This window comes from Petromyzon marinus, unplaced genomic scaffold, assembly GCF_048934315.1.
Source record: "Petromyzon marinus isolate PM22_M1 ecotype Great Lakes invasive population unplaced genomic scaffold, UKy_Petmar_22M1.pri1.0 PM_G_Scaffold_10, whole genome shotgun sequence".
NCBI classification, from domain to species: Eukaryota; Metazoa; Chordata; class Hyperoartia; order Petromyzontiformes; family Petromyzontidae; genus Petromyzon; species Petromyzon marinus.
The window spans coordinates 916,078-939,814 of NW_027422651.1; the positions used below are offsets into that span (position 1 = coordinate 916,078).

Consider the following 23,737-nt stretch of genomic DNA (forward strand, 5'->3'; position numbering starts at 1 on the left):
GGCGTGTGGGGAGGTGCTGCTCATGACTGTTTGGGGGGGGGGGGGGTGGTGGTGACACGTGGCCCCCCAATGATCCGATCAAAATCCCTCATTTCGATCGGATCATTGGGGTTTACAGTGAGGGAAAAAAAGTATTTGATCCCCTGCTGATTTTGTACGTTTGCCCACTGACAAAGAAATATAATTTTAAGAAATATAATTTTAAGAAATATAATTTTAATGGTAGGTTTATTTGAACAGTGAGAGATAGAATAACAACAACAAAATCCAGAAAAATGCATGTCAAAAATGCTATAAATTGATTTGCATTTTAATGAGGGAAATAAGTATTTGACTCCCTCTCAATCAGAAAGATTTCTGGCTCCCAGGTGTCTTTTATACAGGTAACGAGCTGAGATTAGGAGCACACTCTTAGAGGGAGTGCTCCTAATCTCAGCTCGTTACCTGTATAAAAGACACCTGTCCACAGAAGCAATCAATCAATCAATCAGATCCCAAACTCTCCACCAGTCAACGCCCTACCTGGTTGATTGACGTTGAGAGACCACGCCCACACACGTGATCGTCTAACGTGGTCGATTCCGACGTCTACACAGTAGGAATCGATTAATGAAGGTTCATTTTAGACCACTGTTGATTCCCATGTTATCCCAATGCAAATCGATTTTATTAGCCTAAGCCACAAATAAATCGGTTCCCATGTTGTCCCAATTGAAATCGACTCATACATCCGTAATTCTATTATAATCGATTCCTAATGTTATCCCATTAGGAATCGGCGCGAGAATAGTTAATCGAAATTTGAATCGATTTTCTCTGCAGGTGACTTGGCGCAGCAGCCACGGTAAGCCGAGCCGATCGATACATCATCGGGTGCCAGGTTGTGGTGGACGTGGGGAGCGGTGGTGCAGTGGTTAGCGCACTGTGTGTGTGTGGGGAGCGGTGGTGCAGTGGTTAGCGCACTGTGTGTGTGTGGGGAGCGGCGGTGCAGTGGTTAGCGCACTGTGTGAGTGTGTGTTGAGTTTATGTGTGCGTTGGGGTGGTAGCTGTGAACACTGTGGGTACTGTGTGGTTAGTAGTGACAAGTACATTATTATACAGCAGTGCCTTAAACTTGTTATTAGATTCAAGTATAACGTTGCAATGACTATTGTTTGCTAAACATAACTTAACATTTTTAATGACTGAGTTGAGTTTATGCGTGCATTGGGGTGGTAGCTGTGAACACAGTGGGGACTGTCTGTGTACTCAGTAGTGAGTAGTACATTATTATACAGCAGTGCATCTCATACACACACACACATCTCATACACACACACACGCATCTCATACACACACGCATCTCATACACACACACACATCTCATACACACACACATCTCATACACACCCACGCATCTCATACACACACATGCATCTCATACACACACACGCATCTCATATACACATGCATCTCATATACACACACATCTCATACACACACACACACATCTCATACACACACACATCTCATACACACACACTCGCATGCATCTCATACACACAAAGACAAAGACCCCCGTATAGCCTTAACAGACTCGGGGCAATCGCTGGGAGCCAACACCTATGAAGGCCGGCCCAGCACACGATGGGGTGGGTGGCCAAACACCACGCCCGGCCGCATTTGTCTCCCAAGTGGCGATGTTCACACCCTGCACCAAGTACTCATTTAAGGCTGAGTTAACTTCAAAGACGGAAACAGGAATACTTCTTCACAATTATGGCAAATCGCCTGATGAAGCTGGTTGTAATAATCAGTGAAACGTCATACTCTAATGGTAAATGTTCTGGGTTTACTATCCAATACACAACCAGTGTGCTGAAGCAGTAACTAATTGGCACGTTTTGTTTACGTGACAAACCTTACTAATTGACTGTGTCAGGTGGTGGCGGGTTTAACGACACATTTATATTTACGCAATCTAACCCAAAAAAAGGTCCCTTTATTATGGATGATATTGGTCGCAAAAGCCTACTAGGTTTTAAACTGAGTCGACCCAGGGGAAGCCCAGGACTGGTTCAGATCATCGTCGCTGGTGTTGGCCGTGAGTGGGAATCACTCAGGTCGCCAGGTTCGTAGTGCAGCACGCTCACCGCTGCACTACCGCTTCCCATATACACACACACACACATGCATCTCATACACACAACAAAGACAAATATTTCGATTTAAAGCTTTCGTGACTGCAATGATTCATCTTCTTTGGTTCTTTCGGTAAAGTCACGTAGAATAAGAATAAAATAATAAATTGATAAAATAAAATAACACAATAATATTCTCACGACGTTTCGGCCACAACACAAGCGGCCTTCATCAGGTGAAGGGACGAGACTGTCTGGTAGGACAGCGCTGGAGTGAAAGAGCCACGTTCAGATCACGGCCTTTAAGCCTCAACTTTAGCACCACGGATAGCTACGGGCCCCGTTCAGACGGACGAGTTCGTCCATGGTCGGAACAGAGGAGGGGGAGAGAGACAGCTGCGAGGCCCTAGTATACTCCATGTTGTAAAACCATACCATTAACCGTGGTGTGAGAGGTATTAAGAGGCAATGCTGGCGAAAGAGCTGCGGTCTGAAGGTCATCGTAAAAATACAATTAATTAAGAACAGAAATGATTTAAAACATCTTTCCAGTGGTTACTAAGCCAGAATCCATCTTCTCGGTTGAAATTGTCTCTGTGCTTGTATATGTGAATGGCCTCATGAACGAATCTCTCATGGTAGCCGGTTGTTTTGCAAAGAACCTCCGTCTTGGAGAAGTCAATGTCATGTGAGCCCACTGAATTATAACAGTGATCTGCCACGGCAGAGGAGTTCGTCTTACCGTGTTTCAAGTCTGCTTTATGTTCGCGGATGCGGTCCGAGATATGTCTTTTGGTTTCTCCAATGTAGCTACTACCACAGAGGCACTTTAGTTTGTAAACGCCCGGGTACTGTATGTCTGGAACAGCATCTTTTACAGATGGAACTAAATCACGGATTTTATGTACTGTGTTGAATCGGACCTGGATCTTGTGTTTATTCAGGATTTTGGAGATCTTTTTTAGTGACCCCTGCAATGTAGGGTAAGGTGATGGTTTTGAGTGGCTCCACAAGAGGATCCTTCTTCATGACTGGAGTGATGGCTTTGCGGATTGTGTAGCCTGAGTAGCCATTAGCCCTAAGAGCCTGGTGTACGTGCTTGAGTTCACTGATAATGTGTTCCTGGTCGGAAATGCATTGGGCTCTATGGCATAGAGTCTTGATGAGGGAGTTCTTCTGGGATGGATGGTGGTGGGAATCCGGTTTCAAGTAAGCATCTGTATGGGTAGCTTTCCTGTAGACAGAGTGGCTCATTGAACCATCATGTCTCCTTTTAATTAAGACATCCAAAAAGGGTAGTTTGCCATCTTTTTCGACCTCCATGGTAAATCTGATGGCTGGGTGTATGGAATTGATGTGGTCGCAGAATTGGTCTAGAGCAGGCTGGCCATGTGGCCAGATGACAAAGGTGTCATCAACGTACCTCTTCCATAAGGTCGGGCGTAGAGTGGCAGTCTGGATGGCGTCAGTTTCAAATTTTTCCATGAATACGTTGGCTACAACCGGAGATAGGGGGGAGCCCATTGGGGTGCCCTCAGTTTGTTTGTAGAAAGTTCCATTCCAGGTGAAGTATGTGTTGGTTAAGCAATGTCTCACCAGGGGGGGTACATCAGTATGCAGTCCTTGATGAACCAGGTCTTCAATGATAGCGATGGTGTCAGGTACCGGGACATTGGTGAACAAGGACACCACATCAAAACTGACAAGCAGGTCGTTTGGGGACAGGGAAATGCCTTTGATTGTCGATACCAGGTGAGTAGAATTTAGTACCGCAGAGGTGGTTTTTCCAGTGAAAGGTCGCAGTATATCAGCAAGAAAACGTGCCAGTTTGTAGGTGGGGGAGTTGATAGTAGAGACGATGGGACGAAGGGGTGTATCTTCTTTGTGTATCTTTGGAAGGCCATATAATCTTGGTGGTCTGGCAGCAGAGGGTTTCAACGAGAACTGTTTGATCTCATCAATTAATGCTGTTGAATCAGAGATGATTTTGTTCGTTTTGGTGACCAGGCTGTTGGTGGGATCTCTTTTTATTTTTGTATAGCTGCCATCGTCGAGTAGTTCTTGAATTTTGTTGTTATATTCTGTTTTGTCCATGATGACAGTGGCATTGCCTTTGTCGGCTGAGAGGACGACAATATCATCCCTCTTTTTTAATTGAGATAATTCAAAACGTTCGTCTTTGCTGATGTTGCTGGGTGGCAACTTAGCGTTTTTGAGGGTTGCAGCGATTTCAGATCTTGCTATGTCTGCAGAGATGTGACTCAAGCCCTTGAGTGCAACGTCGACATGGGCAATGATATCATTAACCGGTAAGTGTCTCGGTGTGACAGCAAAGTTTAGACCTTTAGCTAAAACGGATTTCAGACCATCAGAAATGGAACTGTTACTGCGATTAATTACGACTTTGTTGACGTCTATCTTTTCGGTGTGTGGATCCGATTTTTTGCTGGAGAGGTGATTGAATTTGGAAATCAAATTGTCCCTACATTTGTTCGACATAGTGGCAGCCGAAGAGGTAGTCATATTGTCTACATGTTCTCAATCCGATGTAGACATTGTTGCTGTCAATTTTAAGTGTGATTTGTAGAGTGTCTTGTCTAACTGATCGAGTTCGGTGCGTGTAAGTCTGATTTTTTCCGAGATAAGAGCGAAGCTAGTTCTAGCTAGAATTCGTTTTGCATTGAGAGAAGTTGCAACAGCAGAGGTTAGTGTAAATGCGGTTGGTATTACCTTAGAGTCGCGGCATCTCTTCAGAAAGGTGAGAGACTCGATTAGTTGAGCCTTCTTATCCCGGAGTCTTTTGAATGATCTTAAGGATGTGTGGAATCCCTCCCCGTAGAGGCGGTTAAATTTCGATTTAAAGCTTTCGTGACTGCAATGATTCATCTTCTTTGGTTCTTTCGGTAAAGTCACGTAGAATGAGAATAAAATAATAAATTGATAAAATAAAATAACACAATAATAATTTCAGATGGTCTGAAATCCGTTTTAGCTAAAGGTCTAAAGTTTGCTGTCACACCGAGACACTTACCGGTTAATGATATCATTGCCCATGTCGACGTTGCACTCAAGGGCTTGAGTCACATCTCTGCAGCGTAGCAAGATCTGAAATCGCTGCAACCCTCAAAAACGCTAAGTTGCCACCCAGCAACATCAGCAAAGACGAACGTTTTGAATTATCTCAATTAAAAAAGAGGGATGATATTGTCGTCCTCTCAGCCGACAAAGGCAATGCCACTGTCATCATGGACAAAACAGAATATAACAACAAAATTCAAGAACTACTCGACGATGGCAGCTATACAAAAATAAAAAGAGATCCCACCAACAGCCTGGTCACCAAAACGAACAAAATCATCTCTGATTCAACAGCATTAATTGATGAGATCAAACAGTTCTCGTTGAAACCCTCTGCTGCCAGACCACCAAGATTATATGGCCTTCCAAAGATACACAAAGAAGATACACCCCTTCGTCCCATCGTCTCTACTATCAACTCCCCCACCTACAAACTGGCACGTTTTCTTGCTGATATACTGCGACCTTTCACTGGAAAAACCACCTCTGCGGTACTAAATTCTACTCACCTGGTATCGACAATCAAAGGCATTTCCCTGTCCCCAAACGACCTGCTTGTCAGTTTTGATGTGGTGTCCTTGTTCACCAAAGTCCCGGTACCTGACACCATCGCTATCATTGAAGACCTGGTTCATCAAGGACTGCATACTGATGTACCCCCCCTGGTGAGACATTGCTTAACCAACACATACTTCACCTGGAATGGAACTTTCTACAAACAAACTGAGGGCACCCCAATGGGCTCCCTCCTATCTCCGGTTGTAGCCAACGTATTCATGGAAAAATTTGAAACTGACGCCATCCAGACTGCCACTCTACGCCCGACCTTATGGAAGAGGTACGTTGATGACACCTTTGTCATCTGGCCACATGGCCAGCCTGCTCTAGACCAATTCCGCGACCACATCAATTCCATACACCCAGCCATCAGATTTACCATGGAGGTCGAAAAAGATGGCAAACTACCCTTTTTGGATGTCTTAATTAAAAGGAGACATGATGGTTCAATGAGCCACTCTGTCTACAGGAAAGCTACCCATACAGATGCTTACTTGAAACCGGATTCCCACCACCATCCATCCCAGAAGAACTCCCTCATCAAGACTCTATGCCATAGAGCCCAATGCATTTCCGACCAGGAACACATTATCAGTGAACTCAAGCACGTACACCAGGCTCTCAGGGCTAATGGCTACTCCGGCTACACAATCCGCAAAGCCATCACTCCAGTCATGAAGAAGGATCCTCTTGTGGAGCCACTCAAAACCATCACCTTACCCTACATTGCAGGGGTCACTAAAAAAGATCTCCAAAATCCTGAATAAACACAAGATCCAGGTCCGATTCAACACAGTACATAAAATCCGTGATTTAGTTCCATCTGTAAAAGATGCTGTTCCAGACATACAGTACCCGGGCGTTTACAAACTAAAGTGCCTCTGTGGTAGTAGCTACATTGGAGAAACCAAAAGACATATCTCGGACCGCATCCGCGAACATAAAGCAGACTTGAAACACGGTAGGACGAACTCCTCTGCCGTGGCAGATCACTGTTATAATTCAGTGGGCTCACATGACATTGACTTCTCCAAGACGGAGGTTCTTTGCAAACCAACCGGCTACCATGAGAGATTCGTTCATGAGGCCATTCACATATACAAGCACAGAGACAATTTCAACTGAGAAGATGGATTCTGGCTTAGTAACCACTGGAAAGATGTTTTAAATCATTTCTGTTCTTAATTAATTGTATTTTTACGATGACCTTCAGACCGCAGCTCTTTCGCCAGCATTGCCTCTTAATACCTCTTACACCACGGTTAATGGTATGGTTTTACAACATGGAGTATACTAGGGCCTCGCAGCTGTCTCTCTCCCCCTCCTCTGTTCCGACCATGGACGAACTCGTCCGTCTGAACGGGGCCCGTAGCTATCCGTGGTGCTAAAGTTGAGGGTAAGAATCCACCCATTTTTTCGCCATATAGCATTGTGATATATAACGACTTATTGTTGGTAGCTTAGCTGATTGGAGAATATAGAGTTTATTGATAACATTAAGGTAATTTTTATTTTAGTTGTTTATTGGTTCACTATATAGTACTGTGAATAGCTCAGATGTGTAGGCCTTGACTTCAACATAGTCATTTCTGTGACCAGTCACTAGCTAATCACTCAGTTATTTCAATGCTAAATTCGCCTAGTTATTTCAATGCTAAATTCTCCTGTTTGATTTGTACTAAGTGCCTCGGTGAATGTGTATGGTCTGACTTTAACGTAGCTATTTCTGTGAGCAGTTACAAGCTAATCACTCAGCTATTTCAATGCTAAATTCTATGCTAATTCCATTGTCAAGGGGTGCCTCTGCGGATGTGTATGCTTTAACTTAGCTATTTCAATGCTAAATTCTATGCTAATTCCATTGTCAAGGGGTGCCTCTGCGGATGTGTATGCTTTAACTTTTAACATAACTATTTCTGTGACCAGTCACAAGCTAATCATTCAGCCATTTCAATGCTAAATTATATGCTAATTCCTTTGTCAAGGCGCTTTGTTCCTCTCACACAGCTTAAAGGCCGTGATCTGAACGTGGCTCTTTCACTCCAGCGCTGTCCTACCAGACAGTCTTGTCCCTTCACCTGATGAAGGCCGCTTGTGTTGTGGCCGAAACGTCGTGAGAATATTATTGTGTTATTTTATTTTATTTTATCAATTTGTTATTTTATTCTCATTCTACGTGACTTTACCGAAAGAACCAAAGAAGACAATGTTTCTACTTGCTCTGATGTCCGTGATCTTTGTGTTTGATATAAATTTCACCCCCTTTTGCAACGTTAGCTGATTCGATGGCTTCGTTATGTTTTCTTCACCATCGTCTAAATTGTTGCTCTCGGCATATACGCGATGCCACCGCAAGATCAGTGACGCGCACGCCGCTGTCATACTTTTTTCTACGATCTCTTATTTCACGTCGACTGTGATCCTCGCCATTTTCTTCGCAGCTTGGCTTTCCTCACTAACCTTGAATGAATTGACAAAAAAAATTAACGTTAAAATGACAAAAAACACCACGTGGAAATTCACGGAGAGTTGTAGCAAAAGGGTTGCGCACTGAACGAGATCTACTGGACAGGCAGACTGAGGAGCGGCGCTTTGTTTAAGTCGTGAACGGGCTCTACTCTACGCGGTGACTCATCCCGACCCATACAAGTTGCAGCAAGCGCGTCGTACCCCAAGCAAGACGTATCCCAAGACATTTTTTCTCTCGTCAAATACACGACGTGGACCAAATTCAACGTATTCCAAAGCGGTCGTCCACTGTAAATGCGTTTTGGTGAGGAGAGTGCGATGTTGCTGTGATGTAACAGTCGATAACGCTGGTGTTGTTGACGAGGTACAAGAACCAATGGTCGCCGCCTCAGAGCTGAATGTGAACGTCCATTTCAATGCTATAAAATACTGTGAATTATTAAGGTCTAAAATATGAAGCGCGGTGGAAGGATGGTGTCTGATCGACTTATTGCAGGTTAGAGATGTTAACTTATTTGTATTGTATAATGTCATTGTAGTGGTGTGTGCATTGTCTTAATCAATAATCTAATGGTGTGAAATGCATTGTGTTTTAATACGCAACATACATAGGGTTCACGGCGGGAGGAGAAGGGGACGGTGGTGGTGTACCAGCTACACCAGCGGCAGCAAGAACGCGCCGGCCACGCCATGTTGCCGCGGTGTCTAGCGGTGCTCCTTCTGGCCTCCGTCGCGGTCCGAGGTAACAACCACCGTGAACACCGACCAGTTCAGTTCGCTTATTGGTTAGAGCCCTGTGAGCCATGCGGCTCTTGAATCGGGTTGCAACCGCAACGAAACAATAACACGAACAAGAAACCGCAGCGGCAGCATCCAGCAAGCGTCACCGTGACGGTAATCGTCATTGACGCCGTTGTTCGGCATCGGCTTGTCTAGCGTCGTCATCGTCGTCGTCATCCGTAGACGCGTCAGCACCGCCATCGTATAATCCGTAGTTGTGGCAGCAGGTTTCCGACATCGCTGTTATCAGCAGAGTTCATCATTTGGAGAGGCTAATAGGGTGGCTGGAATCGCCAGTGTTCTGTGCATTGAACAAATAAACAGCCCAGGGCCTGCGCTTGAGCAATGGCGAGCTACAGGAGAATGCCACACGTATCGGAGCATTCATAGCTCGGGGTGAGCAGCTCTATCATGGGATACCTTTTCACCAGTATCAAAGTATTAAATATAAGAATAGATTTTACCCTTTTGACCAAGAAAACAGATGTTATTATATTTTGATTTAAAGCTTTTGGGACTGCAGGGATTCATATTCTTGGTTCTTTCGGTAAAGTCACCATGTAGAAGGGAAACAATAAAATAATAACAATATAAAACAATAAAATTCCCTTCTATGTGACTTTACCGAAATGACCAAGAAAACATGTTATTATGTTCAAATACCAAATAGATAACTTTGTCAAGGAATCAATTACTGCATCAGCTACACGTACTTGTGGTGAACATGCAAACAGACATGGTCTGATAAAAAAATATATATATAGTGCATTGTACTCTTTGGTTTTTTCGGTAAAGTCACGTAGGTAAAAAAAAAAATCTAGAATCTAAATGATAACAGCTGAATTAAACAACTAAATTAAATGATTTAATTTAGTTGTTTTCATTTCTTTTATTGATTTTTTTTTACCCACGTGACTTTCCCGAAAAAACCAAAGAGTATGAATCCTTGCAGTCACGAAATCTTCAAATCTAGAAATAGCGCATTGTCTTTGTACTGTTGTTGGCGTTCCCTGGTCTGACAATGGTGAGGCTAGGCCATTAAGAACAAGGCTGTCTCTGGTGTAGACCAATCGGTTTCTCAAAGACAATGCATATAACATTATAGTCACGTTACTTTTTTTATTTAAAGCTTTCGTGACTGCAGGGATTCATATTCTTGCTTCTTTCGGTAAAGTCACCACGTAGAAGGGAAACAATAAAATAATAATATATATATATAAAACAATAAAATTATCACGATGTTTAGACTGCAACACAAGCAATCATCATCAGGTGTGAAAAACCACGGCAAACAATGTATTTATTATTTTATTGTTTCCCTTCTACTTGACTTTACCGAAAGAACCAAGAATATAGTTACATTATTATTATTAAAGCACTGCATATATTATCAGAGGTTGTTTGCATGGTCACCACACGTACCGTATGTGTGGTCATTTTCAGACTTGGTTCCCTGCAAAAGGTGTCTATTTGGTGTTGGAACATCTTAACACAACTCCTCTTTGATTAGTTTAACACGTAGGCTTTCGCGACCAATATTATTCATAATAAAGGTTTTTGGGTTAGATCGCGTTATTTATAAATGTGTCGTAACCCTCCACCACCCGACACGGCCAATCAGCAAAAAAAAGTGTCACGTTGACAAAAGACAAATAATTCACTACTTTAGCCCACCGGTGTGTTAAAGAGTGAATCCACATTTACAGTTTGAGTACGACGTTTCGCTGGTAAATACATCCAGCATCATCGGGCAATTTGCCAGAATGGTAAAGCCCTCGCTTGCTCCCGGTCTTAAATAGAGCAGCAGGGTGATGTCATCATTTAACTCATATCAGGTGCAGTGATGAGAGGCAGGGGGGGAATTGTAATTATATAATCGATTGGTAATCAGCCATTGGTTATGATTAGTAATGAGTTGTAGATTAGTAATTAGTTGTAATGTGTGTTAGTGATTATATGCTACGTTAGTAATCCGTTAATTAGCATGTGTTTCCCCTATAAGGAATTGTAATATGTATTATTTAATAATACTCAAACTGTAAATGTTGTGGATTCACTCTTCAACACCACCGGTGTGGGGCTAAAGTAGTGAACTATTTGTCTTTTGTCAACGTGACACTTTTTTTTTGCTGATTGGCCGTGTCGGGTGGTGGAGGGTTACGACACATTTATAAATAACGCGATCTAACCCAAAAACAACCTTTATTGTGAATAATATTGGTCGCGAAAGCCTACTACGTGTTAAACTCTCTTTCTCCTCTCTTCCCGTGCAGATGTAACGTTCGCAGCAAAGCTCCGGCTCTCCCTGCCGGAGAGGCTGGACGTGACGGAGGGGGTGAGCTTGACCATCAACTGCTCTTTCTCACCGCCGCCGACCGACCCGAATCACGTCATCGTCAAGTGGTCCGTGTTGCCCGCGTTCTACTCGAAGAACACGCCCATTGGCGACGTCATCCAGGTGATGGGCGGACCTCATCCCGGCTCTAACTTTGAACGACCTGACTCCCCCGTCCGTGTCGCCGCTGGCATTGACACGCCGCGGTTTCTGTTTAACCGGCGGCGCGTTATTTGCGCGTGTTGGTTTTGCTCCGGAGGAGTGACGGTGTCACTTAACGACCCAGCTAACGTCTCGTCGAGTGCCACTTTTTTGTTGTTTTAAATAAGGATCTCGTTTTAAGAAGTTTGCCTAATTTCGTAATTGAACGGCTTCCTATTGAATGAAACTGGCACACCCAAGGGATAAAGCCCCACGTGCACAAGGAAAGAGCGTGCGATGTTCCAAACAAATAAAGTGGACTCTTTGATTATCCGCACTTACAGATCGGGAAGACGGCCGTGGATAATTCAAAGTCACGGATAATCCACAACTTTAACCAGTTTCTGTGGATCTCTATGCCAGAAACCACTAATATAAGTTATACATTACTAGACTTAAGGCTTTTGTCACTTTACGAGTTCATATTCTTTGGGTCTTTCGGTAAAAATTCGATTTAAAGCTTTCGTGACCGCAGGGATTCATCTTCTTGGTTCTTTCGGTAAAGTCGCCACGTAGAAGGGAAACAATAAAATAATAAAAATAAAACATAATAATTTTATTATGTTTTATTATTTTATTATTTCCCTTCTTTCGGCAAAGTCACGTAGATATGTTCATTTTCTTTGAACCTATCTGCGTGACTTTTACCGAAAGACCCAAAGAATATTTACACGTCACTGATGAGACGCGCATGCCGAGTGATAACACTTTACTGCCCCTGCCCAGTAGAAGGCTCTGCCCACTTAAGCGGATGACGGCGGGGCCACGGCCAATCGGCATCAATCAAACCGCGGCCGAATTCATACGCCGCGGGAATAAAAAACAAAAAAATCGCGAGACTTCGCCGCCTCCTCCGCACCGGAGCCTGGGAACGCTGCGCGAGCCGCCGGGAGCCGCTGTGGGAGGCTCGGGAGAGACGGGCCGGAGACGGGTGGGCGGGCGGGCGGGCGGGCGGGCGGGCGGCAACACCGGATCGCGGCCCTTTCCTTTTTTCTCGTCCGCAGATCTACAACTCGGGCGTCGACGTCGTCGGCGTCGGGGTGGCCGCGCTCGTGGGCGACGTGGCGAAGGGCGACTGCTCCGTGAGGCTCCGGCGCGTCTCCGCGGGCCTCGGCCCCGTGATTGGGTGCATGGTGGTCTGCGGGCGGTGCAACACGGAGGACGTTGCGGTGGCACGGGAGGCGACGCTGAACGTGACGGTCGCAGGTGAACGGAGCGAGCGGTGTTTGGGGGGACCGTCCAATCACGAAGGCCACTTGGCAAAAGATGGTGAGTGGCAAAACTGACACCTTATTTTGTTACTGGCAAATGAGGTTTCCACTGGGGTAAATGCTTACCCCGAGCTCTCATACTCTGATGGTGCATTGCCTTTTAGTTGTGCGCCTTTTGGCGTCTTCTGGTCCAACACCATGTGAGACGAGGCTCTAAAGAAAGCTGTCTCGGGTGTGGACCAATCAATTTCAAGGACAGTGGTCAAGATGGCGCCGATGATGGCAGCCTCGGCCGGTTGGTGCGCCCTGTTTTGTCCAGTTTTGTCCAGTTTTGTCTTGAGAGGGGCTTGCTGTTCAACACAATCGTGCTGGTGAGAGAGGCCTGTTGTTCATCACACCCGTGCTGGTGAGAGAGGCCTGCTGTTGTGGGGCCTGCTGTTCATCACACCCGTGCTGGTGAGAGAGGCCTGCTGTTCAGTACACCCGTTTTGAGGGGCCTGCTGTTCAGCACACCCTTGGTGGTGAGAGAGGCCTGCTGTTGAGGGGCCTGCTGTTCAGCACACCCGTGCTGGTGAGAGGGGCCTGCTTTTGAGCACACCCGTGCTGGTGAGAGGTGCCTACTGTTCAGCACACCTGTGTTGGTGAGAGAGGCCTGCTGTTCAGCACACCCGTGCTAGTGAGAGAGGCCTGCTGTTCAGCACACCCGTGTTGAGGGGCCTGCTGTTCATCACATCCGTGTTGGTGAGAGGGGCCTGCTGTTCAACACACCCGTGCTGGTGAGAGAGGCCTGCTGTTCAGCACACCCGTGTTGAGGGGCCTGCTTTTCAGCACACCCGTGTTGGTGAGAGAGGCCTGCTGTTCAGCACACCCGTGCTGGTGAGAGAGGCCTGCTGTTCAGCACACCCGTGTTGAGGGGCCTGCTGTTCAGCACACCCGTGCTGGTGAGAGGGGCCTGCTGTTGAGGGGCCTACTGTTCAGCACACCCGTGTTGGTGAGAGAGGCCTGCTGTTCAGCACACCCGTGCTGGTGAGAGAGGCCTGCTGTTCAGCACACCCGTGTTGAGGGGCCTACTGTTCAGCACACCCGTGCTGGTGAGAGGGGCCTGCTGTTCAACACACCCGTGCTGGTGAGAGGGGCCTACTTTTCAGCACACCCGTGCTGGTGAGAGGGGCCTGCTGTTCAACACACCCACGCTGGTGAGAGGGGCCTGCTGTTCAACAGACCCGTGCTGGTGAGAGGGGCCTGCTGTTCAACACACCCGTGCTGGTGAGAGGGGCCTGCTGTTCATCACACCCGTGCTGGTGAGAGGGGCCTGCTGTTCATCACACCCGTGCTGGTGAGAGGGGCCTGCTGTTCATCACACCCGTGCTGGTGAGAGGGGCCTGCTGTTCATCACACCCGTGCTGGTGAGAGAGGCCTACTATTCATCACACCCGTGCTGGTGAGAGGGGCGTGCTGTTCATCACACCCGTGTTGGTGAGAGGGGCCTGCTGTTCACTCCCATGCTGGTGAGAGAGGCCTACTGTTCATCACACCCGTGTTGGTGAGAGGGGCCTGCTGTTCACCACTCCCATGCTGGTGAGAGGGGCCTACTGTTCAACACACCAGTGCTGGTGAGAGAGGCCTGCTGTTCAGCACACCCGTGCTGGTGCGAAGATGGCGCTGATGATAGTAGCCTCAGCCGGTCGGTGCGCCCTGTTTTGTCTTGTTTTGTCTGTCAATTCAGTGTTTTGCCAAGATTTTCGGAGTTCTCTAACAAGAGACGAACTTTTAAATATCAGGGAAGCAACTCCTGTGGATTTAATTCCTACTTTTCTGCTTCCAGCGGCAGAATTAGTAGGCATTCTAGTCAATGCCGCGCTAGGCTTTGCTCAAGCAACGAAACGCCGCCCAAGGGGTAAACGGTCGGGGGCTCTCGTACGGCTACGCAGACGCGGGATCCGAACAGTGCTTCCGAGCTTTTTCCTCTCCAACGTACGTTCACTGTACAACAAAATGGATGAACTTCAGCTACTGATGGTAAAAAACAAAGACTTTCTTTCAGCTTCTGCATTGTGCTTCACGGAAACATGGCTGTGTGATTTGATTCCGGACACTTCGCTACAACTAGCAGGATTCCATCTTGTAAGATCGGATCGTGACATAGCACTCTCCGGCAAGACGAAAGGCGGTGGTATTTGTTTTTACATTAATAGTGGCTGGTGTGTAGATGTCACAGTGATTCTGCAACATTGTTCTCCACTCCTTGAATCAATTTTTATAACCTGTAAACCGTTTTACTCGCCTCGCGAGTTCGCGTCGCTCATTTTGGTCGGAGTTTATTTGCCGCCTTGTCCTCAGGTTAAAGAGGCCCAACGCATGCTCGCCGATCAGGTTCTGAGTGTGGAGCGAGCAAATCCAGATTCGTTGGTTATCGTACTTGGCGACTTTAACAAAGGTAATCTCAGCCACGAACTCCCCAAATACATACAATTCATTAAATGCCCAACCAGAGAAGGGAACACTCAGTTCATATTATTAGCTCTTTCGGTAAAGTCACGTTGAAGGGAAACAATAAAATATATATAAAACAATAAAAATTCTCACGACGTTTCGACCATAACACAAACGGTCGTCATCAGGTGTGTCGGTTAGCATTAATTTATTTATTTTTAAACGGTGTTTTTATTTATATAAAACGTCACCGCCACGCACAGCGATTTGGCAGTTTATTTAGAAGGACTAGTCCATCTATGTTCTGAAAAGAGGAGGGGGGAGACGAAAAATGTATGTATGCTGTCTGAAAGCCACTGTAAGCGTGAACAATCAATTAAGACATGAAATGGTTTATCAAATCTTTCCAATGATTGCTAAGCCAGAATCCATCTTCTCGGTTGAAATTGTCTGCCTGCTGCAGGCGAAGTTTCAAGTTTTTTTTTCATTTCATTTATCGGGCGTAGCCCTGCGAGCCGTGCGGCTCTCAAGTCGGGTGCAACAACAGCGAACGAACAAAACGCGAAGCCGCGTTGAGCCGGTGGCGCCGCGTGCTGGTCTCACCGAGCCCCTTCTCTGTCGCCGCCCCGGTTCTCTGTCAGCCCCGCGGCGGCGCAGTGGCGACGCCGCCTCCGACCCCACAGCGACCGCGCTGCTCCCCTCGTCCACGAAGGGGACGTCGCTGATGATGGTGGTGGTGGTGGCGGTGGCGACGTTGACAGCGCTGGGCTTGGTGGCCGGGGCTGCTGCCGTCGTCGCCGCGTTCGTCTGCAAGGTGCGCTGACGCCCGCCACCTGTTCTGTATTTTGAATTTGTGGTGTCTCTCATCATCACGGTGGCTAGGAGATGTTAACTACCTCGCCCGATATGCAGGAGGTCATGGGTCTGACCCTGATGTCTGCTGTACATTTGAAGTCTGCGTCTCTCTCTTTCTAAACACGAGATTTTGATCCTGTCCATAGTAGAGTTTGTTTGGGTGAGATGGTGTAAATATAAATGCTCTGTCGTTAAACCCGCCATCACCTGACACAGCCAATTAGTAAGGTTTGTGTCACATAAACAAAACGTGCTCAATAGTTACTCGTTTATCGTATAGTGTATAGTGTAGTATACAGTGTAGTGTATAGTGTAGTATACTAGTTCAACACTAACTCGTTGTGTGTTGGAGCGTAAACCCACTGCAACATTTACAATTATAGTGTAGTATATAGTGTAGTGTAGTATACAGTGTTTAGTGTACTGTACAGTGTAGTGTATAGTGTAGTCTACTAGTTCAGTACTAACTGATTGTGTGTTGGAGAGTAAACCCACTACAACATTTAAAATTATAATGTAGTTTATAGTGTAGTGTAGTATACAGTTTCATGTATAGTGGAGTGTATAGTGTACTGTACAGTGTAGTGTATAGTGTAGTATACGAGTTCAACACATACCGTTTGTGTGTTGGAGAGTAAATCCACTACAACATTTACAATTATAGTGTAGTTTATAGTGTAGTGTAGTATACAGCGTATAGTGTACTGTACAGTGTAGTGTATAGTGTAGTCTACTAGTTCAGTACTAACTGGTTGTGTGTTGGAGAGTAAACCCACTACAACATTTACAATTATAATGTAGTTTATAGTGTAGTGTAGTATACAGTTTCATGTATAGTGGAGTGTATAGTGTAGTATACAGTGTAGTGCAGGGGTCGGGAACCTATGGCTCGCGAGCCAGATGTGGCTCTTTTGATGATTGCATATGGCTCGCAGATAAAACAAAATATTCTCACTTGTTTTAATCCATCCATCGATTTTTCACTGCGCATGTCCTGTTCAGGGCTGCAGGAGCAATTGTCCATTATTTTAATTGGATGATACTGGCCTACGTTTGCCGTTGCTGGGTAAAACAGGTAAACGCCCCCTTTTGAATCAGTCTGAGACTGCGTCTGCTCGGTCATTAGCTCAAAGCTAACCCTTCGACGAAGAAGATGGCGAAAAGAAAAAAAGACGACGAGTATCGTACATTCCAGGACGAATGGACCGAAGAATTCGCCTTTGTGGAGAGAGCGGGTTCTGCGGTGTGTCTAATTTGCAATGACAAAATTACATCGTTGAAACGGTCGAATGTAAAGCGGCACTTCGACACGCGCCACGCTACCTTTGCATCAAAATACCCTGCGGGAGACAGCAGAAAGAAAGCGTGCCAAGAGCTTCTGAGCAGGATGCAAGCTAGCCAGCAGCAACTCCGCGTATGGACCTGGCAAGGTGACTATAATTCGGCTAGCTTTGCTGGTTCTTTAGATATAGTGAGGAACGGAAAACCATTCACAGATGGCGAGTATGCTAAAACGTTCATGCTGGATGTAGCCAATGAACTTTTTGATGATCTTCCGAACAAAGACAAGATAATCAAACGGATACAAGACATGCCTCTGTCGGCAAGAACTGTTCATGATCGTACCATCGTGATGGCAAACAAAGTGGAGGAAACGCAAGTGAAGGACATAAATGCAGCGCCGTTCTTTTCTCTGGCTTTGGATGAGTCAACAGACGTGAGCCATTTGTCGCAGTTCAGCGTGATTGCAAGATATGCTGTTGGTGACACACTGCGCGAAGAAAGTCTTGCTGTTCTGCCATTAAAAGGGTCCACAAGAGGTGAGGATTTATTCAAGTCTTTCATGGAGTTTGCTCAAGAAAAAAGTCTACCTATGGATAAACGTCTCTCAGTGTGTACTGATGGTGCTCCGTGTATGGTGGGGAAAAACAAAGGATTTGTGGCGCTTCTCCGTGAACATGAAAATAGACCCATCCTAAGTTTCCATTGCATTATACACCAGGAGGCACTTTGTGCTCAGATGTGTGACAGGCAGTTTGGCGAAGTGATGTCGCTGGTCATTCGTGTGATCAACTTTATTGTTGCCCGAGCCTTAAATGATCGCCAGTTTAAAACACTGCTGGATGAAGTTGTAAATAACTATCCTGGTCTGCTTTTGCACAGCAATGTGCGTTGGTTGTCAAGAGGGAAGGTGCTTAGCCGTTTTGCGGCTTGCCTGAACGAAATCCGGACTTTCCTTGAAATGAAAGGCGTCGGGCATCCTGAGCTAGCCGACACCGAGTGGCTCCTCAAGTTTTACTATCTCGTAGATCTGACTGAACATCTGAACCAGCTCAACGTGAAAATGCAAGGCATTGGAAATACAGTGTTGTCCCTTCAACAAGCTGTATTTGCTTTTGAAAACAAGCTGGAGCTTTTCATCACGGATCTTGAAACAGGTCGTTTACTACATTTTGAAAAACTGAGCCAATTTAAAGATGCATGCACAGCAAGTGAGCCCATTCAAAACCTTGATCTCCACCAGCTAGCTGGCTGCACATCCAGTCTCCTACAGTCCTTCAAAGCACGCTTTGGAGAATTTCGTGAGCACACTCGTCTTTTTAAGTTCATCACCCATCCAAACGAGTGTTCACTGAACACAGCCGACCTGAATTACATCCCTGGTGTCTCCGTCAGAGATTTTGAAGCAGAAGTGGCTGACCTGAAGGCCTCAGACATGTGGGTGAATAAGTTCAAGTCACTGAATGAAGATTTGGAAAGAATCACACGACAGAAAGCGGAGTTGGCGAGCAAGCACATGTGGACAGAAATGAAAAAACTCCAACCCGAAGACCAGCTGATTCTCAAAACTTGGAACGCGCTTCCTGTCACATACCACACACTGCAGCGTGTGAGTATTGCTGTATTGACCATGTTTGGATCTACGTATGCATGTGAGCAGTCATTCTCACATCTTAAAAACATCAAGTCCAACCTACGATCACGTTTAACGGATGAAAGCCTCAACGCTTGCATGAAGCTTAACCTCACCAAGTACCAACCCGACTACAAAGTACCAACCCGACTACAAAGACATCAGCAAATCCATGCAGCACCAGAAGTCGCATTAATGGTGAGTGTTATAACAACATTATTTAAAAGAATAAATTCAGAGGCTTATTATACTGACATTTAGTTGAATTCACTTTTAAAATATATTATATGGCTCTCACTGAAATAAATTTCCAAATTTTTTGCTTTCATGGCTCTCTTAGTCAAAAAGGTTCCCGACCCCTGGTGTAGTGTATAGTGTAGTATACTAGTTCAACACTAACTCGTTGTGTGTTGGAGCGTAAACCCACTGCAACATTTACAATTATAGTGTAGTATATAGTGTAGTGTAGTATACAGTGTTTAGTGTACTGTACAGTGTAGTGTATGGTGTAGTCTACTAGTTCAGTACTAACTGGTTGTGTGTTGGAGAGTAAACCCACTACAACATTTACAATTATAAAGTAGTTTATAGTGTAGTATACAGTTTCATGTATAGTGGAGTGTATAGTGTACTGTACAGTGTAGTGTATAGTGTAGTATACGAGTTCAACACATACCGTTTGTGTGTTGGAGAGTAAATCCACTACAACATTTACAATTATAGTGTAGTTTATAGTGTAGTGTAGTATACAGTGTATAGTGTACTGTACAGTGTAGTGTATAGTGTAGTCTACTAGTTCAGTACTAACTGGTTGTGTGTTGGAGAGTAAACCCACTACAACATTTACAATTATAATGTAGTTTATAGTGTAGTGTAGTATACAGTTTCATGTATAGTGGAGTGTATAGTGTACTGTACAGTGTAGTGTATAGTGTAGTATACGAGTTCAACACATACCGTTTGTGTGTTGGAGAGTAAATCCACTACAACATTTACAATTATAGTGTAGTTTATAGTGTAGTGTAGTATACAGTGTATAGTGTACTGTACAGTGTAGTGTATAGTGTAGTCTACTAGTTCAGTACTAACTGGTTGTGTGTTGGAGAGTAAACCCACTACAACATTTACAATTATAGTGTAGTTTATAGTGTAGTGTAGTATACAGTGTATAGTGTACTGTACAGTGTAGTGTATAGTGTAGTCTATAGTGTAGTATACTGGTTCAGTACTAACTGGTTGTGTGTTGGATAGTAAATCCACTACAACATTTACAATTATAGTGTAGTTTATAGTGTAGTGTAGTATACAGTGTATATGATTACTGTTGTTACATTGTTTTTACAGCTTTATTTTGGTGATTCGAAAACATATGGTTAATCTAAATTGTCTTATGGTTGTTGTTGTTGGCTTGCACCACATTGATTTTAACACACAGCGTTTTAATACGTTTTTTTTAGTGGAATATTTCCTGGTTTATTCCAGGATGTTTCTGTTACGCGTTGTCGCTTTAAGATGTTCTGTGTTCAAGTTTTGTTTGTTGCGGTTGCACCCGACTTAAGAGCCGCATGGCTCACAGGGCTATAACTAATAAATTAAACTTGAAACTTAGTGTACTGTACAGTGTAGTGTATAGTGTAGTCTATAGTGTAGTGTATAGTGTAGTCTATTGTGTAGTATACTAGTTCAGTACTAACTGGTTGTGTGTTGGAGAGTAAATCCACTACAGCGTTTTACAATTCGAGTACCTGGTGACATTTCACCGGTAACTACGACAACAACAACAAGCAGAAACATCAACAGACCTGACGATGCTGCTGCTGCTTGCTGCTGCTTGATGCTGCTGTTGTTGTATTTCGGGAAGCGTCAACGGAGTTCCGTGCGTTGTTGAGTTTTTCTCCCCACCCTGCGCGTGATGTTCTCGTTCCCCCAGCGAGGGAGCGACGGAGCGCCCCAATCCTGGTTCCCGAGTGCCTGCTGATGAGTGACGCCGTCTCTGCCGAGTGTAGGTAGCCACCGCCACCACCACCACCAGCAGCTCCACCATCACCATTCCCAACACCACCACCCCCACCACCACCACCAGGAGCTCCACCATCACCATTCCCAACACCACCACCGCCGCCGCTGCTGCTGGCGATAGTTTTGATGTAGTCTCTTTGTTTATCAAAGTTCCTGTGCCTGACACCATTGCAAGCATTGGAGATTTGGTCCAACAAGGGCTGAATGCTGATGTACCGGCCCTGGTGACACACTGCCTCACCAACGCTTACTTTACCTGGAATGGAACATTCTGCAAACAAGTTGAAGGTACCCCAATGGGTTCTCCCTTATCTCCAATCCTAGCCAGTGTTATCATGGACAGTTTTGTAAGGAATGCCGTCCAGGCATCCACCCTACGTTCATCCTTGTGGTACGTGGATGACAAATTCATCATCTAGCCACATGGCCAACCAGCACTAAACAGATTCCTCAACCGCATCAACTCTCCATACACCCAGACATCAAATTCACAATGGAAGTGGAAAAGGATGGCAAGCTACCGTTCTTGGATGTTTTAAGAGACCAGATGGCTCAGTGGGACACTCTGTCTACAGGAAAGCCACCCATACGGGATGCTTATCTAAAACCTGACTCCCACCACTATCCCTCCCAGAAGAATTCCCTCATCAAAGCTCTACACCATGGAGCTCAATGTATTTCCAACCGTCATCACCGAGCCAGTGAACTTGAACACGTACACCAAGCTCTCAAGATGAATGGATATTCAGACTACACAATCCGTAAAGCTATCACCCCAACCGTTGGGAAAGAACCGTCTGAGGACCCAATCAAAACCATCACCTTGCCATACATAGCAAGAGGTCACCAAAAATAATTAAAAAACAATGAGCAAACACAAAATTCAGGTTCGATTTAACACAGCACATAAAATTCGTGATCTGATCCCATCTGTGAAGGATGTGATCCCTGACATGCAATACCCCGGCGTCTACAAACTAAGCTGTGTCTGAGGCTGTCGTTACATTGGGGAAACTAAGCGACGTGTCTCGGACCGTTCTCGTGACAATAAGTCAGATCTGAAACACGGTAGGACCAATACCTCGGCCGTGTGCTGATCATTGTTTTAAAGTGGTGGGCTCACACGACATTGATTTCTCTAAGACGAAGGTACTTTGCAACGGCATTGAAGGCAACAACCATCTACAGGGAACGATGACGATGGTAATTGTTGTTGTTGTTCCATTGGAAACCTCATTTGCCAGTAACAAAATATGATAATTGTTTTTTTTACCCCTTTATCTGGCAACAAAACTGACACCTTTTTTTACAAGGAGTCATGTTTACATTGACCACTATACCTGCGGTCGGAACGCAAACACAAAACAACAACTCTGATAATGTATGCACGAGGCTCTAAAGAAAGCTGTCTCGGGTGTGGACCAATCAATTTCAAGGACAGTGCCACATACATTATCAGTGTTTTGTGTTTGCGTTCCGACCGCAGGTATTGTCGTCAATGTAAACACGACTCCTTGTACAAAAGGTGTCAGTTTTGTTGCCAGATAAAAGGGTAAAAAAACAATTATATATTGTTGTTGTTTTCCCGGCAGGAGAGGGGGAGGAAGTGGAGGTTTGGCCGATGAAGACGATGAGAAAGGGTGGGGAGAGACCGCCGGTGGGTGGGGAGGGACCGCCGGTGGGTGGGGAGAGACCGCCGATGGGTGGGGAGGGACAGCCGGTGGGTGGGGAGAGACCGCCGATGGGTGGGGAGGGACCGCCGGCCTTCGGATCTTCATTCCTTGTTCTTTGTGGCGGGGTTCTTTTCCCTTTAAGGTTTTGCAAACGGCGTCAAAGTGCAGACATCCAGAGGGCATCCCGACTCCGCCCAGTGCCACAAGACAACGGAGACAAGTTTGGGAAGCCCCGGTGCATCCGTTACCAAAACCTCGTTCTTTTCTTGAATACCCAACGATGCCCATGCACATCGTATAATTAGATTATTATTATAATGCGTTGTTTACGTTGTTTTACGTTCTAATGATATAAAAATGTTTGGGGGGGGGGGGGGGGTGGGGCGGGAACGGCACGGAAACCACCACGAAATCCACGGTGTGGTTTCTGCGGCGCGATCGTGACGGAGTCGCGTGTCGCACGTCGGGAAGGAGGTTGTTGCGTGTACCTCGGGCGGGTGTCCACGAGGGGCTGAGCTCCGTCAGTGGACTGGGGGACCACCGAGGACCACGGGCTCCACTCCCGCGGTTCGATCGCGGCTTCAGCCGGCGTTGGTTCCTCACGGACACGGCTCGCCCTTTCGGCGCGAGCGCGCGGCGAGTTGACGGCGAGCCGATGGGCTTAACCTCCATCGCCAACAGCCTCGCAGAATCATTCTCATTATGAGACCTCCTTTGTCAGTAACAAGATATAGGAATAGGTTTTACCCTTTTAATTGGCACAAAAACTGACACCTTTATTCAAGGCACCGTGTTTGCAATAACCACAACACAAGCAGTCAAAATGCAAACAAACAAAAAGACAACTCTGATAATAATATTGGCACTGTCCTTGAATTTGATTGGTCCACACCCGAGACGGCTTTTCTTAGAGCCCAGTCTCCACTGGTGTTGGACCTTTTGGCGTCTTCTGGTCCAACACCATTGGAGACTAGGCTCTAAGAAAAGCTGTCTCGGGTGTGGACCAATCAAATTCAAGGACAGTGCCAATATTATTATTAGAGTTGTCTTTTTTTTGTTTGCATTTTGACTGCTTGTGTCGTGGTTATTGC

General features: G+C 45.6%; 1 protein-coding gene across 3 annotated transcripts; it reads left to right on the forward strand.

The window, feature by feature from the left end:
* Positions 1-773: 773 nt before the first annotated feature.
* On the forward strand, positions 774-22,649 carry LOC142908582 (uncharacterized). Of its 3 annotated transcripts, none has more exons than XM_076059346.1 (7): positions 774-844; positions 8,838-8,967; positions 11,279-11,463; positions 12,546-12,810; positions 15,827-15,999; positions 20,885-20,956; positions 22,566-22,649. In XM_076059346.1, the coding sequence occupies exons 2-6, from the start codon at positions 8,916-8,918 to the stop codon at positions 20,930-20,932; spliced, it is 723 nt and encodes a 240-aa protein (XP_075915461.1). In that variant the 5' UTR covers positions 774-844; positions 8,838-8,915; the 3' UTR covers positions 20,933-20,956; positions 22,566-22,649. The 3 variants fall into 3 exon arrangements, with proteins under 3 accessions (XP_075915461.1, XP_075915462.1, XP_075915463.1); XM_076059347.1 differs by having other exon boundaries at positions 20,885-20,960; positions 22,566-22,645; XM_076059348.1 differs by lacking the exon at positions 15,827-15,999.
* Positions 22,650-23,737: the final 1,088 nt, after the last annotated feature.